The sequence below is a fragment of the Bombina bombina genome, chromosome 7 (genome assembly GCF_027579735.1).
Source record: "Bombina bombina isolate aBomBom1 chromosome 7, aBomBom1.pri, whole genome shotgun sequence".
In the NCBI taxonomy this organism is placed as follows: Eukaryota; Metazoa; Chordata; class Amphibia; order Anura; family Bombinatoridae; genus Bombina; species Bombina bombina.
This window is the reverse complement of record NC_069505.1, coordinates 130,022,933-130,044,146: the sequence shown is the minus strand read 5'-3', so window position 1 is coordinate 130,044,146 and position 21,214 is coordinate 130,022,933. Positions and strand designations below refer to the sequence as shown.

The following is a 21,214-nucleotide window of genomic DNA, read 5'->3' as shown; positions in this document are numbered from 1 at the left end:
AACCTTTGTGAAGATCCTGGGTGCTGTGGCCAACCCGAAGGGAAGAGCCACAAACTGATAATGTTTGTCCAGGAAGGCAAACCTTAGGAACTGATGATGATCCTTGTGAATAGGGATATGAAGGTATGCATCCTTCAAGTCTACGGTAGTCATATATTGACCCTCCTGGATCATTGGTAAGATTTTTCGTATAGTCTCCATCTTGAATGATGGAACTCTGAGAAACTTGTTTAGACACTTGAGATCTAAAATGGGTCTGAAAGTTCCCTCTTATTTTGGGAACCACGACCACGAAAAGATTTGTGTAAAACCCCTGGCCCTGTTCCAGTTTTGGAACAGGACAAATTACTCCCATGATAGAGAGGTCTTTTACACAGCGTAAGAATGCCTCTCTTTTTATCTGGTCTACAGATAATCGTGAAAGATGAAATATCCCTCTTGGGAGAAAATCCTTGAATTCCAGTTGATACCCGTGGGTCACAATTTCCAGTACCCAGGGGTCCTGAACATCTCTTGCCCAAGCCTGAGCAAAGAAAGAAAGTCTGCCCCCTACTAGATCCGGTCCCGGATCAGGGGCCGCCCCTTCATGCTGTCTTTGTAGCAGCAGCAGCAGGCTTCTTGGATTGTTTACCTTTATTCCAAGCCTGGTTGGGTCTCCAGACTGACTTGGATTGAGCAAAATTCCCTTCCTGCTTTGTGGAGGAAGAGGAAGCAGAGGGTCCTCCTTTAAAATTTCAAAAGGAACAAAAATTATTTTGTTTATCCCTCATCTTAACAGACTTATCCTGAGGTAGGGCATGACCTTTACCTCCAGTAATGCCAGAAATTTTTTCCTTCAATTCAGGCCCGAATAGGGTCTTACCTTTAAAAGGAATAGCTGAAAGCTTAGATTTTGATGACACATCAGCAGACCAAGATTTAAGCCATAACGCTCTACGCGCTAAAATGGCAAATCCTGCATTTTTCGCCGCTAATTTAGCAATTTGAAAGCGGCATCTGTAATAAAAGAATTAGCTAGCTTGAGAGCCTTAATTCTATCCAAAATGTCCTCTAATGGAGTCTCAACCTTTAGAGACTCTTCTAGAGCATCAAACCAAAAAGCTTCTGCAGTAGTAACTGGAACAATGCAAGCCGTAGGTTGTAAAAGAAAACCCTGATGAATAAATAATTTCTTTAGAAGACCCTCTAACTTTTTATACATAGGGTCTTTGAAAGCACAACTGTCCTCAATAGGTATAGTTGTACGCTTAGCCAGGGTAGATATAGCTCCCTCCACCTTAGCGACCGTTTGCCAAGAGTCCCGAATGGTGTCTGATATGGGAAACATTTTCTTAAAATTAGGATGGGGAGAGAACGGTATACCTGGTCTATCCCATTCCTTTTTTACAATTTCTGAAATTCTTTTAGGAACCGGAAAAACATCAGTGTAAGTAGGTGCCTCTAGATATTTGACCATCTTACACAATTTCTCTGGTGGTATTACAATAGGGTCACAATCATCCAGAGTCGCTAAAACCTCCCGAAGTAACAGGCGGAGGTGTTCAAGCTTAAATTTAAAGGACATCACGTCCGAATCTGTCTGAGGTAACACATTTCCTGAGTCTGAAAGTTCTCTCTCAGACAGCAATTCCCTGACCCCCAACTCAAAGCACTGTGAGGGTACATCGGAAATAGCCAATAAAGCATCAGAGGATTCAGTATTCACATTAATACCTGACCTACTGCGTTTACCCTGTAACACTGGTAATTTAGATAATAACTCTGTAAGGGTAGTTGACATAACTGCAGCCATCTCCTGCAGAGTAAAAGAATTAGACGCACTAGAGGTGCTTGGCGTCGCTTGTGTGGGCGTTAAAGGTTGTGACACTTGGGGAGAATTGGATGGCATATCCTGATTCTCTTCAGATTGAGAATCATCGCTAGGCACACTTTCTTTACCTAAAATATGCTTTTTACAATGTAAGGCCCTTTCAGTACAAGAGGTACACAATGTAAGAGGGGGTTCCACAATGGCTTCTAAACACATACAGCAATGAGTTTCCTCAATGTCAGACATGTTGAACAGACTAGTAATAACCACAATAGTCGTTAAATACTTTATTTATTGATTTAAACAATTTTTTTAAAAACATGCACTGCGCCTTTAAGAGATAAAAAAGCGCACAATTTTTCCCAAACTGCCTAAAAATGTTATATAATTAACTACACATATTCAATAGTGCCAAAAATTATTGCACCCTAAGAGCAAAGGGTGAAATTAACCTCTAAAAGATATTTATAGCAAAAAATGTATTTGATTTAAAAAAAACGACTCCTGCGCCTACCTGCCCCCAGGGTACTGCAAAATGACTCGACAACGATCCGGTTAACAGAACATCAGTTTAGGCCCAACTGGAGCTAATGCCTGCTGTCTTCTGAGTCAGAGTAAACTGCGCTCACATTAGCCTGTACAACCGCATGGGAAGCGGTTTATCAATAAGCCATGTGGTCCCCTCAACACAACCTCACTAAACAGCCATATTGATTATTTGTTCTCTTTCCAAATAAAAAAAACTGTTAAGCTGCCTCTCCCAGTGTCTCTGATATATCGCTAAGGAACTCCTGCAATAAGTTCTTTGCTGCATTAAGCCCAGTACTATGTCAATGAAATAAATAAATACAGGATTTTCAGTAATACCCTTTGTTTACAGGTCTACTGCTTACCCCTTCCCTTGCAGGGAAAAAAATGTCAGCCAGTTCTGATATACCAAGTCTCCTCAGAAATAAAGGACTAAACATACCTCAATGCTGCTTGTAGCATGAAACCATTTTCCACACTGAAGATTTCTCTTGTACTACCTTCAGAAGCTCTGTGGGAACCAACATGGATCTTAGTTACATCTGCTAAGATCATCAACCTCAGGGCAGAAATCTTCTTCCATATCTTCCCTGAGGAAAATAGTACTCACTGGTACCATTTAAAATAAAAAACTTCTTGATTGAAGAAACTAAAACTAACACCTCACTTTACCTCTTCCTAGTACTAACACAGGCAAAGAGAATGACTGGGGGTGGAGGGAAGGGAGGGGCTATATATACAGCTCTGCTGTGGTGCTCTTTGCCACTTCCTGTTAGCAGGAGGATAATATCTCACAAGTAAGGATGAAATCCGTGGACTCGTCGTATCTTGTAGAAGAAATGACATTTTTGCAGAAATCCTGAAAAAAACACTACTAATGTTTGATATAAGCCACCGCAGTCGCTCTGTCAGACTAAGTAAAAAGGCATAATCTCAGTAGAAGAGTCAAATCCAATGAAAAGCAATTCAAATCATCTCCTGATAACTACAGCTAAATTATAATATAATAATTTGACCATTAAAGGGACACTTTTGCATTGGTGACTCAAGTTTGTGCTTAACCCTTGCAAAGAGATTAAAGGGACATAAAACCCATTTTTTTCTTTTGTGATTCAGATAGAGCATGCAATTTTAAATAATTTTTCAATTTACTTGTCTTATCTAGTTTGGTTTGTTCTCTTGTTATCCTTTGTAGAAAAGTATACCTAGGTAAACTCAGGATCAGCAATGCACTACTGGGAGGTAGCTGCTGATTGGTGGCTTCACTTACATACCGGTTGTCATTGGCTCACCCGATGTATTCAGCTAGCTCCCAGTAATGTTGCTGCTTCTTCAACAAAGGAAACCAAGGAAATGTTAGATAATAGCAAGTTAAATAATAGAAATAAATATGATTCTAGAAGTAAAGTGGTTTAAAATTGTATGCGCTATATGAGTCATCAAAAGAAAATTGTTGGGTTTTAGGCCTCTTTAAAACACACAGATAAGGACACACTCAAGAGCCACAAGTCTTGCAGCTCCCCAGTGTGGCCAGTGAGCAAATCAGGAGTAACAGTTACACTACTCTTATAATTATCACTGGCTATTGCCTGCTGGAAAAATGCAATAGTTATAGCTACCAAGTAAGACTTTACCTCTTTGTTTATCTCCTGCACTAAGACCTTTGAGAAGCTGACAACTAGGAAGATGTCCAAAATATAAGGGCAGTCACCCTAAACAATGTCTGGGAGTTATTATTATTGCTGTTTATTTATAAAGCGCCAACTAATGATGTAGCGCTGTAACATTAAGTATACACTTGTGGAGTACAATAACCAGAATACATTTACATAAACCATAAAAGGTAGAGATCCCTGCCCGTGAGTCACTGTAAGCTGTAAACCATCTTTACATAAGACGATCAACAGGAGAGGTGGACTCATGAACTTACATTCTAAAGGTTTTCCTACCTACTCTATGAAAGTAGGGCCAATAATGAGAGCTAACAGAGGACAGATGGAAACAGAGGATTTTTTTTAACTACATATAATGAAATATTTTATTACAATCTCTGTTTTAATGTCTCTTTAAGAAGACTTTAATGGGCAGCATTAAAGGGACAGTCTACTACTTAAAATTGCATGCTCTATCTGAATCACGAAAGAAAAAAATTGGGTTCAGTGTCCCTTTAAGGTCTAAGAAATTAGCATATGAACCTCCTAGGTTTTGCTTTCAACTAAGAATACCAAGAGAACAAAGCAAAATTGGTGAAAGTTTATTTTGGACTAGACTGTCCCTTTAACCAGATTACAAAAAATAAATCTCTCTGTTACATGGAGAGACCTATAAAACACACCTGCACCACTAAATATACACAGCACACACAAAGGCACAGCATATCAGGCAGTTACACAAGATCACACATAGCCCAGATACAGTACTCATTGCTTAGTACTTACCACAACGCTGATATGTTTGGCCAGATCACGTGAGCTGCCAGTCAGGAAATCAGAGAAAGCAGTCTGTAAAGAGAGGCAGAATATAACAAGCTGCACAAAGCGAGGTGAAGTAAGGTGCAGTGTAAAAGGGCCATAGTAGTAGAAAAATTATATGCGCTAATTCGTTAGAGCATATCATTTTAAGACTATGGACCCTGAACTACTGTGTGTTTAGCTCTCACAAATGGCGTTAAACACACAGTACAAGTACTGCTCGGGACCTGCAGAACACTGCTGATGCAGAGCGGAAACTGCTGCTGAGCCAATCAGCCGCTCTAGTTGCACAACTCAACTATTATGGTCATTAAAGAAAATCAAACACCTGAGTATGAGAGTATATGGGAAACTGACACAGGTGTACGAGAGATGGGGAGACACTAACGTTTATGTATAGAAAGTTATATTACACAATGGAATTTACTGGTTGGACACTTGACATCGGTGACGAGAGTTGAGCTATATAATGCTTAAGGGCACTACAGTCAGATAGGTGACAACACTCACCCCTGCATAGAACATCTTATTACGAAAACGGCTGTTAAACTTTTCCGGATTTGCCTCTAAAAGAGAGAAATAAACAAAGGGTAAGATTTACAATAATAAAACAATTTCTAAATATATGGGACCACATTGATATGTAAAATAGCCCCTATAAAGAATACAGATACTTCCCAGATGTATTCAGTACTCTTCCTTCCTTTATAGTATTCAAGTTGCAATTCTGAAACACCCACATTCAGTGCCAGCTGAGGATATGGACAGTGATTGGAGCATATGCATGTATGCCTGCTTCTTATTTCCTCACCAGCTATATCCTCCTCTGGAATGGCACAGAGCCACAACTCTAATTATGTATGTTAACCAACCACTTCTCTTTGCAGAGGTCATACATGCAACAAAGGAATGGAATTTGTTTAAGAATGTAATAGATCATTTTACTTTACAGTATTTTACAGTAGAATATCACTAGCAGCATAAACATGTTGGATATAATGATGTATTTAAATCAAATATGAGTGTGATTTTTAGTGTCTTATTTTAAGCAATTGATGCATCCATATTGTAACCTAGGTTTTTCTGGCGATAAAAGTCTGTAGTTTTAGCTCATCTACTCCGGAGAGGACATTTAAGGCAAAGTAAAAAAGACAGAAAGTTACAATCTAAAAAGGTTTAAATGTCCCTTTGAATGTTGAGTATAAGGGGCGGCTTACTAGGAGTGAGCATACAAAATTTATCTTCTAACTTGCATACAAATGCAAGACTTGATTCACAGGGCCACAGAAAAGAGATCATCTAAGTACTGAAAATGGTAATCCTCACTCACCACAAGATATCACACAGACACGGCTTTTCTGGCAGTTTTACCTTTCAGAACACAGATGAAACAACAGTGCAACCCAGAGGCAGAAACATGTAATAGCTTTCATTAAAAAAGGTAGAGGTTTTGTATTTCTGTACATTTATTACAAATGTTTGAATCAACAAAAACTCACATACATGAATACATTTGTTAAAAGTAATTTTGGAGTTTATTTGGGAATAAGTTGTTATGGCACTGCAGCCTTGTGGTAGTTCCATTTAACCCTTTTGTGCCGGGGTTAACGTGTCTACATCGGAACAACTGTTCCGATGTAAACAAATTGAAACCTTGTGATCATGCATGTAATCACAAGATTTCAATGATGGGATCGCGTCAGGGGGGCATCCCTATGATGCTAGGCACACCCTGGAGACCGCGATCCCATCAGGGAAGCGCCAGTGGCTTCAGGAAAAGCAGTTAGGACGTTGTATTCCGTCCTTCGGTGCTAAAGCCCAGCAAAATCCGGATGGAATACAACACCATAACGGCGTTAAAATGTTAAAGGGACAGTCTACTCCAGAATTGTTATTGTTTAAAAAGATAGATAATTCCTTTATTACCCATTCCCCCGTTTTGCATAACCAGCACTGTTATATTAATACACTTTTTACCTCTGTGATTACCTTGTATCTAAGCCTTTGCAGACTGCCCCCTTATTTTAGTTCTTTTGACAGACTTGCATTTAGCCAATCAGTGCCCTCTCATTTGTAACTCCATGGGCGTGGTCACAATGTTATCTGTATGGCACACATGAACTAATGTCCTCTTAGCTGTGAAAAACTGTCAAACGCATTGAAATAAGGAGCGGTCTTCAAGGGCTTAGAAATTAGCATATGAGCCTACCTAGGTTTAGCTTTCAACAAAGCATACCAAGAGAACAAAGCAAATTTGATGATAAAAGTTAATTGGAAAGTTGTTTAAAATTGCATTCCCTATCTGAATCATGAAAGTTTAATTTTGACTAGACTGTCCCTTTAAGCACATTATAACTAAAAAAAAAAAAAACCTTCGGGGTCATGTCCGGGCTATGGCCCAAGATGGCTGCTAAACTGGGAGCTCTCTCAGGAAAAATTACAATCCGCCTTGTAATTATGATTTTGCATGCCCATCCAGATAGAAATTGACCTTCATGAAGTGTATAAAGCCTTGCTGGATTGGACTATATTCATATTGAGAGTAAAAGAAGCTTCCCAGGCCAGACTGCGGGGATCTCTTGGTGGCCTACAAGGGAAGAGAACTCAGCACCCCCCCCGGGGAAAGCAGAGTAAAAAGGGTACCTCTGCATACACTCCAACCTGATATAAGACCTGCATTATGGGGGACGTTTCTATTATAAGAGACCTGCTCCTTGATTTTGAGCATAAGTTCTGCAGCAGATTAGACCGCTTTGCAGCCCTCATGGAGCATGTGCACGTTGAGACAGCAACGGTTAAGCTGGAGGTGGGGGACTCAGACCTTATTGATGCCCGAGGTGAGACTCATGTGGAGGCAGTTGCAAAGTGTTCTGCCATGGTGCCCGAAGATGGGTCAAAGGAGACCTTACATTGTATGGCGGTCCTCCGGAGGGGGTGGAAGCGTCTCTATTTGCCTGCTGCGGGACTTTTACAGTTGAAAGCAGAAGGCGGCGGGATTATGGGCTTAGTACCCATTGCCCAGCTGTCGTTTGAAGGAGCAGCCCCCTGGATAACCGCAAGTAATTATGAGGTGTCTGAGAGTGGTGCCTCCCGGACCGGCATTGGGTAAATATGCATAGCCCTTGCCAACATAGAGGGACAGTTGGTGAGCTTTAGGCACTTCGTTTGGCCCTGGATGGGAGCTACATCTTTGAGGCCACTGTGTCTCTTTTTCGGGGACTAATGAAGACCTTGCGGTCTAATGTGCTCCATACAGCTACTTTTTTCTTTTCTCTCGCCAGACTGGATGGGCTCAGATGTATGGGTATGGGGGACTGTGTGGTTTCTTGGGCCCTGTGGGATGCTTGTCTTTGCGGGCCAGAGGTGTGAGGCAGATAACATATATTGTACATTATGCTTTTTATTTACTTGCTCATAGGTGTAACTGCCCAGCTCGGGGGGAATTTCTGGGACTAATCTAAGTATAGAACATGTAAATAGCGATATATGTCCTGCAACTTATCCCTCACACTGTGTAGTTATTATGCTAGCCCTAACGTTATTATTCCACACTGTATATTACAATGTTATGTTAGCCTACCTATTGCTATATAACTAGTACTTGCTGTATTGAGACCAAGATAAAGATTTGATTTATGTGCAGTAAGTGGTAGGATATTAGAGTTATGTAGAGCAGTGAGGTGAGATTCAGTTATATATTAGTGCTCTACCTACTTCTATGTGCATTGTTATTTCACACTGTATATTATACTGTTATGCTAGCCTATCTACAGCTTCACAACTAGTATTTGCTGGGCTGGATATGTAACGTCTAGTTCCTGCATGTCTCTTTATACAAGTGCATATGTCTTTAGGGATATGGAGATCCTGCTCCTATAATGCATAGTGCCCATAATGCTGGTCTTAGGTATACACAAAGTTATATATATAAAGGTTTGAATGAAACCTATAATCTTTCCCGTTTTAACTATCCCTTGTTTGCCCTACACATGTGCTTAGTTTACAATTGACCTTAGTTGTACAAATAGTTTTTATCTTCCATGTAACTCTCTCAAATGATAGATCTGTACAGCATTGTGTAAAATACCTTTAATATGTTTTCTTATGAGTTCAATGGTGGCCTATATCACCGACTAATGTTTATATAGAATTTCACTAATAGGTTGGGCCCTAGAGGGCCCCTGTAACTTTACCCCCTACATTTTCCACAGTACTTATTTTCAAGATCTATGGCCTGAAAGTGGCCGTTAATTCTCAACTGAGGTATGTCTCATTCATACTTTAGCATATTTTAGGGGGAGTGTATGACAAAATATATAACACCTACAGTGTTAATATTCTTGTTAAAATGTTTTATGTTCTGGTGTGCATACTATGGACACGTGAAGGCCCACTTTCCCTTACTCAGAATCTTCGCATGAAAGACAGGCAGTAGGACTACCACTTGCAAACTTATTTTCTGTTGTCCAAATGAAAATGTATATATATATATATATATATATATATATATATATAAAGAGGTGCCACTCATGGCTTGATATATTCCCTACTGTTTGGGATCCAATACTGCTTATGGACTCTAGGATATGCCGTCAGTATTAGATTATTGAAAATTGATGTATGTTGACAGGTGTGTTGCCATGACAACTGTAAAAGTCTGTTTTGTATGCCATTGCTACCTCAATAAAAATTATTTGAAAAAAAAAAAAAAACCTTCAGCACAAATCTGTTTTGAGTGGATACAGTTTTGAAGCAAAACTGCTACAACTTACCACTATACGTTCCACATACTGCAATATCTTGCATCATAAGATATAAAGCACACAAACAAAATACCCGCTTCATTTCATTGCTTTAGCATGCACACAAGTGCACGAGCACACACGCACAATAATACACACAAGCATACATGCACACATGCATGAGCTCAGAAGCACGAGCGAACACACACAATACAATATATTTCCTGCTGTATCACATAAATTGCACCAGTAACAGACACACATGGGAAAACAGCTTTATATGTGCAGATATAAAATGCACATACCTCGAGATTCATGAAATTCCAAAGTGACACGAGCATCAAACCCCAGGCTGAAATAATTATTGAAGACATCCAAGGGAAGCTGTGGGAAATAAAATTAATCAGTCTCCTCTTGTCTAGCACAAGTCTCTCAGGTGTATGTTTGTGTGCTAAATCTTACATTGTAAAAACATAATTTATGCTTACCAGATAAATTCCTTTCCTTATGGATAGGGAGAGTCCACGGCTCCATTCCTTACTGTTGGGAAATAGAACACCTGGCCACAAGGAGGAGGCAAAGACACCCAAGCCAAATGCTTAAATATCCCTCCCATTTCCTCATTACCCCAGTCATTCTGCCGAGGGAACAAGGAAAAGTAGGAGAAACATAAGAGTATAAATGGTGCCAGAAGAACAAAATAAATTATAGGGGACCGCGCATAGACAAGAAAAAACGAGCGGGGCCCGTGGACTCTCCCTATCCAGAAGGAAAGGAATTTATCTGGTAAGCATAAATTATGTTTTCCTTCCTAAGATAGGGAGAGTCCACGGCTTTATTCCTTACTGTTGGGAAAAGTATACACAAGCTCCAGAGGACACTGAATGAATAATGAAAGGGAACAAAAAGGAAGAGGCAGTCCCTATTCTGAGGGCACCACAGCCTGCAAAACTTTTCTCCCGAAAGCTGCTTCAGCTGATGCAAAACCATCAAACTTGTAACATTTTGAAAAGTATGTAAGGAGGACCAGGTAGCAGCCTCACAAATTGATCCATAGAGGCCTCGTTCTTAAAGGTCCAAAAGGAACACTGAGCCACAGAGGGACTCAAGAACGTCCGGGAGGACAAGATATGCCAAAGTTAGCTTCCAACGTCTCTGGTCTGTTAGAAATATTCTCATGGATATGGAGTCTATTATAGTACCCAGGAATTCCACCCTGGTACTTGGGATAAGAGAACTCTTATCCAAGTTTAACTTCGAAGAAGACTGAGAAGGGACTCTGAGAATTCTTCTGCAAGACGAAAGGATGGTGCTTAGACCAGAATATCGTCCAAGTATGGGGCTGCTGCAATAGCCTAAGTTCTGGCAACGGCTAGAAGAGTCCCCAGAACCTTCGTAAAGATTCTTTGAGCAGTAGCTAGGCCAAACGGAAGGGAAGGGCCGCCCCTTCATGACGATTTGTTTTCGGCGGGCTTCTTATTCTGCTTGGATTTATTCCAGGACTGAGTCGGCTTCTAAGTACTCTTGGGTTGCTCTGGCTTGGAGGAGGATTGTTGTTGTTGGGATTTGTCAGAATGAAAATTAGAAGATTGTCGTCCTTTAGACTTGTTCTTCTTATCTTGCAGTAGGAAGGCACCCTTGCCTCCGGTAATCATAGAAATAATGGAGTCCAGGCCTGGATCAAATAAAATCTTTCCCTTGAAGGAAAGAGAAAGGACTTTGGACTTAGAAGTCATATCCGCAGACCAAGACTTTAACCAGAGTGCTTGGCGGGCTACGACCGTAAAGCCAGAGGCCTTTGCATTTAGGCGAATAATTTGCATGTTTGCATCACAGATAAAATAATTAGCAATTCTCAGAGCTTTAATTTTGTCTTGAATATTCTCGCCTTTTTTGGCGCTCCTATCTAGTTATTTCTTAACTATCCTCGAGGGGAGACTCCACCTCAATGAATTCCAACAAAGAGTCGCACCAGTAGGTAGCTGCTCCGGCAACTGCAGCCGCCGGTTGAAACAAAAATCCCATATGTTGAAACATCTTTCTCAGAAAGGTTTCCATTTTCGTATCCATTGGCTCTCTGAACGAAGAACTATCCTCAAGAGGTATAGTAGTATGTTTATCAAGCGTAGAGATAGCACCATCCACCTTTGGAATAGAGTACCACATATCTAGTTGAGAGTCCGGGACCAACTTTTAAAAAGTAGATGATAGGGAAAAGGAAGAACCAATTCTTTACCATTCATTCTTAATAATGTTTGCCATCTTAACCGGCACAGGAAAAGTCAAAGGAACTTTCCTGTTTTCGTAAACTCTTTCTAATTTAGGTATCATAGGTTCTTCAGGCAGCGCGGCTTCTGGAACCTCCTTTAATAAAAAACGCAAGTGCTCAATTTTAAATCTAAAGGACGGTTCCTCCACAGTAGGAGGCTTAAAGGCTAAGGACTCCGACCCAGAAAGTTCATCCTCTGAAGCTACAGAGGTTAACTCATCATTGGATAACTGGGACATAATAGCTAAATCCGATAAATATTTAGATAACTCCGGGTAAGGATAAGGTAAGGGTAAGAGCTATGTTTAACTTTTCTCTTGCGTTTGCTAGAGAGAGATAATGCACTGAGGGCCGCAGACACCGCCATTAGTAACTGCATGGCAAAGTCCGCAGGAAGAAGGCCCGCTCCGGATGGAGGATTAGATGTGCTACAGGGAAGTGTATGTGGAGTGGATAATGTAGCAAGGGTAGTAATCTCACGGTACGCCGAGTCCTGAGAGGTAGACGACTCTGAGGGACTAAGATCCTTGTCTCTCTTCTTACACTTTATAATGGTGTTAAGGCATGTGGAACATAATTGAGAAAACCACCGCTTCTTCACAATATAAACAGGTATGATTTAGTACAGAAGGAGTACTTTCTAACATACCCACAGAAGGACACAAATAAAAATGCACTTTTATACTCCCAATGGCTGGGGCATCCACCACCACCTCCTAGACCCAGACAGTTAACAGAGGAAACGCTCTCCTCCGGTTCAAGTCTCAGACGGAATGGAGGAAATGAACATAGACCACACCCAGTCACATGGAGTATGTCCCCTGTTATTACAAGTACAGCAAGTAATAGGAGCTGTGCCACACTTTCAAAAACGAAGTGAAACTTAAAAGTGAAACCTGTTTGTAGCAAGCCAAAAACACGGATTAATTAACCCCAACAGTTCAATAAACCCCCTTCAGAGGATATTAGTCCTGGATCCTATCAAAGTATAAAGGAAACACACTGTGACCCTGTTAAAGCATTTTTTGAGTAAAAATGTAAATGATCTTACCTCCAGGATCCATGCTGTGGAACAGAACACAGCCTCTCAAGTGTGACAGTATTATAGCAGCGCTAATGACATGGACTTGAGTGAGAGAAAGCAGGCAGTGAAACTCGTCAACACTGATTGCTTAGGAGCTGTTAGCAGTAGTCTGGATGGTTTCACAGAAAAACGTTCCCTGCATCTCCAGACTTTAACTTTTATCAATACTCTCACTGAGAGGTTGACATGGCTACTTAAAAAAACTCCAGTCCTATCTCGAAAAGCAGATACCCCTGACACTTTTCTGTCACCTCCCAATGTGACGAAAGGCAAAGAATGACGGGGTAATGAGGAAGTAGGAGGGATATTTCAGCCTTTGGCTGGGGTGTCTTTGCCTCCTCCTGGTGGCCAGGTGTTGTATTTCCCAACTGTAAGGAATCAAGCTGTGGACACTCCCTATCTTAGGAAGGAAATTAACTCTTCAGTGCTAATGCTTTGTTCTTTTTACCTTATCTGTGGCACCGTCTCCTCTGTCCTCCTCACAGGCCTCAGGGTTTTTCTCCACATGTAGATTCCATCTATCCAGCTGGACTACTGCGCCCTCTTCCACATGACTCAGGATCTTAGAGAGCGGCTCATCTGTGTAACCCTGAGAGGTGGAAAGGAGATGAGGGCGCACTGATTATGAGGAGAACAGAAAGGCAAAAAGAATATGTAGAAGTACTGCTCTATCCTGACACAAAGCTCAGTGCAGCAGCACAGCTTATGCTGAGAAACAGCAGTAACAATTTATCATCACAGCTAGGAAAGGTAACACAACTCATATTACACAGAAGTGTATTGTAACACAATTATACTGTACACAGCAGTGCGTGGTAACACAGCTTATACTGCACACAGCAGTGAGTGGTAACACAATTATACTATACACAGCAGTGCGTGGTAACACAGCTTATACTGTACACAACAGTGCGTGGTAAAACAACTTATACTGTATACAGCAGTGCATGGTAACACAACCTATACTGTACACAACAGTGCGTGGTAAAACAACTTATACTGTATACAGCAGTGCATGGTAACACAACCTATACTGTACACAACAGTGCGTGGTAAAACAACTTATACTGTATACAGCAGTGCATGGTAACACGACCTATACTGTACACAGCAGTGCACGGTAACACAAACTATACTGTACACAGCAGTGCACGGTAATACAGCTTATACTGTACACAGAAGTGCATGGTAACACAGCTTATACTGTATACAGCAGTGCACGGTAACACAATTATACTGTACACAGCAGTGCACGGTAAGACAACTTATACATAGCAGTATACTAATACAACTAACCCTGATACACTGCAGTGTACTAATACACCTCACCCTGAAACATAGCAGTGTACTAATACACCTCACCCTGAAACATAGCAGTGTACTATTACAACTCACCCTGATACATAGAAGTGTACTAATACAACTCACCCTGATACATAACAGTGTACCAATACACCTAACCCTGATACACAGCAGTGTACTAATACAACTCCCCCTGATACACAGCAGTGTACTAATACACCTCACCCTGATACACAGCAGTGTACTAATACACCTCACCCTGATACATAGCAGTGTACTAATACACCTCACCCTGATACACAGCAGTGTACTAATACACCTCACCCTGATACACAGCAGTGTACTAATACACCTCACCCTGATACATAGCAGTGTACTAATACACCTCACCCTGATACACAGCAGTGTACTAATACACCTCACCCTGATACACAGCAGTGTACTAATACACCTCACCCTGATACATAGCAGTGTACTAATACAACTCCCCCTGATACACAGCAGTGTACTAATACACCTCACCCTGATACACAGCAGTGTACTAATACACCTCACCCTGATACATAGCAGTGTACTAATACACCTCACCCTGATACACAGCAGTGTACTAATACACCTCAACCAGATATACAGCAGTGTACTAATACACCTCACCCTGATACATAGCAGTGTACTAATACAACTCGCCCCGATACATAGCAGTGTACTAATACAACTCACCCAGATACATAGCAGTGTACTAATACAACTCACCCCGATACACAGCAGTGTACTAATACACCTCACCCTGAAACACAGCAGTGTACTAATACAACTCACCCTAATACACAGCAGTGTACTAATACACCTCACCCCGATGCATAGCAGTGTACTAATACACCTCACCCTGATACATAGCAGTGTACTAATACAACTCCCCCTGATACACAGCAGTGTACTAATACACCTCACCCTGATACACAGCAGTGTACTAATACACTTCACCCTGATACATAGCAGTGTACTAATACACCTCACCCTGATACACAGCAGTGTACTAATACACCTCAACCAGATATACAGCAGTGTACTAATACACCTCACCCTGATACATAGCAGTGTACTAATACAACTCGCCCCGATACATAGCAGTGTACTAATACAACTCACCCAGATACATAGCAGTGTACTAATACAACTCACCCCGATACACAGCAGTGTACTAATACACCTCACCCTGAAACACAGCAGTGTACTAATACAACTCACCCTAATACACAGCAGTGTACTAATACACCTCACCCCGATGCATAGCAGTGTACTAATACACCTCACCCTAATACACAGCAGTGTACTAATACAACTCACCCTGATACACAGCAGTGTACTAATACACCTCACCCTGATACATAGCAGTGTACTAATACACCTCACCCTGATATACAGCAGTGTACTAATACACCTCAACCAGATATACAGCAGTGTACTAATACAACTCACCCTGATACATAGAAGTGTACTAATACACCTCACCCTGATACATAGCAGTGTACTAATACAACTCACCCTGATACATAGCAGTGTACTAATACAACTCACCCTGATACATAGCAGTGTACTAATACAACTCACCCTGATACATAGCAGTGTACTAATACAACTCACCCCGATACATAGCAGTGTACTAATACAACTCACCCCGATACATAGCAGTGTACTAATACAACTCAGCCTGATACATAGCAGTGTACTAATATACCTCAACCCGATACATAGCAGTGTACTAATACAACTCACCCTGATACATAGCAGTGTACTAATACACCTCACCCTGATACATAGCAGTGTACTAATACAACTCACCCTGATACATAGAAGTGTACTAATACAACTCACCCAGATACACAGCAGTGTACTAATACACCTCACCCAGATACACAGCAGTGTACTAATACACCTCACCCCGATACACAGCAGTGTACTAATACAACTCACCCTGATACACAGCAGTGTACTAATACACCTCACCCCGATACATAGCAGTGTACTAATACACCTCACCCTGATACACAGCAGTGTACTAATACAACTCACCCTGATACACAGCAGTGTACTAATACAACTCACCCTGATACACAGCAGTGTACTAATACAACTCACCCTGATACACAGCAGTGTACTAATACAACTCACCCTGATACACAGCAGCGCACTAATACAACTCCCCCTGATACATAGCAGTGTACTAATACACCTCACCCTGATACACAGCAGTGTACTAATACAACTCACCCTGATACACAGCAGTGTACTAATACAACTCACCCTGATACATAGCAGTGTACTAATACACCTCACCCTGATACACAGCAGTGTACTAATACACCTCAACCAGATATACAGCAGTATACTAATACACCTCACCTTGATACATAGCAGTGTACTAATACAACTCACCCTGATACATAGCAGTGTACTAATACAACTCACCCCGATGCATAGCAGTGTACTAATAAAACTCACCCCGATACATAGCAGTGTACTAATACAACTCACCCTGATACATAGCAGTGTACTAATATACCTCACCCCGATACATAGCAGTGTACTAATACAACTCACCCTGATACATAGCAGTGTACTAATACAACTCACCCCGATACATAGCAGTGTACTAATACACCTCACCATGATACATAGCAGTGTACTAATACACCTCACCATGATACATAGCAGTGTACTAATACAACTCACCCTGATACATAGCAGTTTACTAATACAACTCACCCTGATACATAGCAGTGTACTAATACAACTCACCCCGATACATAGCAGTGTACTAATACACCTCACCCTGATACATAGCAGTGTACTAATACAACTCACCCTGATACATAGCAGTGTACTAATACACCTCACCCTGATACACAGCAGTGTACTAATACAACTCACCCTGATACACAGCAGTGTACTAATACACCTCACCCTGATATACAGCAGTGTACTAATACACCTCAACCAGATATACAGCAGTGTACTAATACAACTCACCCTGATACATAGCAGTGTACTAATACACCTCACCCTGATACATAGCAGTGTACTAATACAACTCACCCCGATACATAGCAGTGTACTAATACAACTCACCCCGATACATAGCAGTGTACTAATACAACTCACCCCGATACATAGCAGTGTACTAATACAACTCACCCCGATACATAGCAGTGTACTAATACAACTCACCCCGATACATAGCAGTGTACTAATACAACTCACCCCGATACATAGCAGTGTACTAATACAACTCACCCTGATACATAGCAGTTTACTAATACAATTCACCCTGATACATAGCAGTGTACTAATACAACTCACCCCGATACATAGCAGTGTACAAATACACCTCACCCTGATACATAGCAGTGTACAAATACACCTCACCCTGATACATAGCAGTGTACTAATACAACTCACCCTGATACATAGCAGTGTACTAATACAACTCACCCTGATACATAGCAGTGTACTAATACAACTCACCCTGATACAAAGCAGTGTACTAATACAACTCACCCTGATACATAGCAGTGTACTAATACAACTTGCCCCGATACATAGCAGTGTACTAATACAACTCACCCCGATACACAGCAGTGTACTAATACACCTCACCCTGATACACAGCAGTGCGCTAATACAACTCACCCTGATACACAGCAGCGCACTTATACAACTCACCCTGATACATAGCAGTGTACTAATACAACTCAGCCTGATACACAGCAGTGCACTAATACAACTCACCCTGATACACAGCAGTGCACTAATACAACTCACCCCGATACACAACAGTGTACTAATACACCTCACCCTGATACACAGCAGTGTACTAATACAACTCACCCTAATACATAGCAGTGTACTAATACAACTCACCCCGATACACAGCAGTGTACTAATACACCTCACCCTAATACATAGCAGTGTACTAATACACCTCACCCTGATACACAGCAGTGTACTAATACACCACACCCCGATACATAGCAGTGTACTAATACACCTCACCCTGATACACAGCAGTGTACTAATACACCACACCCCGATACATAGCAGTGTACTAATACAACTCACCCTGATACATAGCAGTGTACTAATACAACTCACCCTGATACATAGCAGTGAACTAATACAACTCACCCTGATACACAGCAGTGTACTAATACAACTCCCCCTGATACACAGCAGTGTACTAATACACCTCACCCTGATACACAGCAGTGTACTAATACACCTCACCCTGATACACAGCAGTGTACTAATACACCTCACCCTGATACATAGCAGTGTACTAATACAACTTACCCTGATACACAGCAGTGTACCAATACACCTCACCCTGATACACAACAGTGTACTAATACAACTCACCCAGATACATAGCAGTGTACTAATACAACTCACCCTGATACACAGTAGTGTACTAATACAACTCACCCCGATACATAGCAGTGTACTAATACAACTCACCCCGATACATAGCAGTGCACTTATACAACTCACCCTGATACACAGCAGTGTACTAATACAACTCACCCTGATACATAGCAGTGTACTAATACAAATCACCCTGATACACAGCAGTGTACTAATACACCTCACCCTGATACACAGCAGTGTACTAATACAACTCACCCTGATACACAGCAGTGTGCTAATACAACTCACCCTGATACATAGCAGTGTACTAATACAACTCACCCTGATACACAGCAGTGTGCTAATACAACTCACCCTGATACATAGCAGTGCACTAATACACCTCACCCTGATACATAGCAGTGAACTAATACAACTCACCCCGATACACAGCAGTGTACTAATAAAACTCACCCTGATACACAGCAGCGCACTAATACAACTCACCCTGATACACAGCAGTGTACTAATACACCTCAACCAGATATACAGCAGTGTACTAATACACCTCACCCTGATACACAGCTGTGTACTAATACAACTCACCCTGATACACAGCAGCGCACTAATACAACTCACCCTGATACACAGCAGTGTACTAATACACCTCAACCAGATATACAGCAGTGTACTAATACACCTCACCCTGATACACAGCTGTGTACTAATACACCTCACCCTGATACACAGCAGTGTACTAATACAACTCTCCCCGATACACAGCAGTGTACTAATACACCTCAACCAGATATACAGCAGTGTACTAATACAACTCACCCTGATACACAGCAGTGTGCTAATACACCTCAACCAGATATACAGCAGTGTACTAATACACCTCACACTGATACACAGCAGTGTACTAATACACCTCACCCTGATACACAGCAGTGTACTAATACAACTCACCCCGATACATAGCAGTGTACTAATACAACTCACCATGATACACAGCAGTGTACTAATACAACTCGCCCTGATACATAGCAGTGTACTAATACAACTCACCCTGATACATAGCAGTGTACTAATACAGGCAGTGCAGAATTATTAGGCAAGTTGTATTTTTGAGGATTAATTTTATTATTGAACAACAACCATGTTCTCAATGAACCCAAAAAACTCATTAATATCAAAGCTGAATAGTTTTGGAAGTAGTTTTTAGTTTGTTTTTAGTTATAGCTATTTTAGGGGGATATCTGTGTGTGCAGGTGACTATTACTGTGCATAATTATTAGGCAACTTAACAAAAAACAAATATATACCCATTTCAATTATTTATTTTTACCAGTGAAACCAATATAACATCTCAACATTCACAAATATACATTTCTGACAATCAAAAACAAAACAAAAACAAATCAGTGACCAATATAGCCACCTTTCTTTGCAAGGACACTCAAAAGCCTGCCATCCATGGATTCTGTCAGTGTTTTGATCTGTTCACCATCAACATTGCGTGCAGCAGCAACCACATCCTCCCAGACACTGTTCAGAGAGGTGTACTGTTTTCCCTCCTTGTAAATCTCACATTTGATGATGGACCACAGGTTCTCAATGGGGTTCAGATCAGGTGAACAAGGAGGCCATGTCATTAGATTTTCTTCTTTTATACCCTTTCTTGCCAGCCACGCTGTGGAGTACTTGGACGCGTGTGATGGAGCATTGTCCTGCATGAAAATCATGTTTTTCTTGAAGGATGCAGACTTCTTCCTGTACCACTGCTTGAAGAAGGTGTCTTCCAGAAACTGGCAGTAGGACTGGGAGTTGAGCTTGACTCCATCCTCAACCCGAAAAGGCCCCACAAGCTCATCTTTGATGATACCAGCCCAAACCAGTACTCCACCTCCACCTTGCTGGCGTCTGAGTCGGACTGGAGCTCTCTGCCCTTTACCAATCCAGCCACGGGCCCATACATCTGGCCCATCAAGACTCACTCTCATTTCATCAGTCCATAAAACCTTAGAAAAATCAGTCTTGAGATATTTCTTGGCCCAGTCTTGACGTTTCAGCTTGTGTGTCTTGTTCAGTGGTGGTCGTCTTTCAGCCTTTCTTACCTTGGCCATGTCTCTGAGTATTGCACACCTTGTGCTTTTGGGCACTCCAGTGATGTTGCAGCTCTGAAATATGGCCAAACTGGTGGCAAGTGGCATCTTGGCAGCTGCACGCTTGACTTTTCTCAGTTCATGGGCAGTTATTTTGCGCCTTGGTTTTTCCACACGCTTCTTGCGACCCTGTTGACTATTTTGAATGAAACGCTTGATTGTTCGATGATCACGCTTCAGAAGCTTTGCAATTTTAAGAGTGCTGCATCCCTCTGCAAGATATCTCACTATTTTTGACTTTTCTGAGCCTGGCAAGTCCTTCTTTTGACCCATTTTGCCAAAGGAAAGGAAGTTGCCTAATAATTATGCACACCTGATATAGGGTGTTGATGTCATTAGATCACACCCCTTCTCATTACAGAGATGCACATCACCTAATATGCTTAATTGGTAGTAGGCTTTCGAGCCTGTACAGCTTGGAGTAAGACAACATGCATAA

The 21,214-nt window shown here is 41.4% G+C and overlaps 1 protein-coding gene across 4 annotated transcripts in view; it reads right to left on the bottom strand.

Annotated features, from left to right (window-relative positions):
• Positions 1-21,214, bottom strand: part of DGKZ (diacylglycerol kinase zeta) — an 821,282-nt gene that overhangs the window by 256,833 nt on the left and 543,235 nt on the right. For all 4 annotated transcript variants that reach the window (XM_053720300.1, XM_053720299.1, XM_053720298.1 and 1 more), the window contains 4 exons: positions 13,353-13,493; positions 9,857-9,935; positions 5,320-5,375; positions 4,777-4,839 (listed from right to left, as the gene is read on the bottom strand). In XM_053720300.1, coding sequence (XP_053576275.1) covers positions 4,777-4,839; positions 5,320-5,375; positions 9,857-9,935; positions 13,353-13,493 — 339 coding nt within the window. The remainder of the gene's footprint in view (positions 1-4,776; positions 4,840-5,319; positions 5,376-9,856; positions 9,936-13,352; positions 13,494-21,214) is intronic.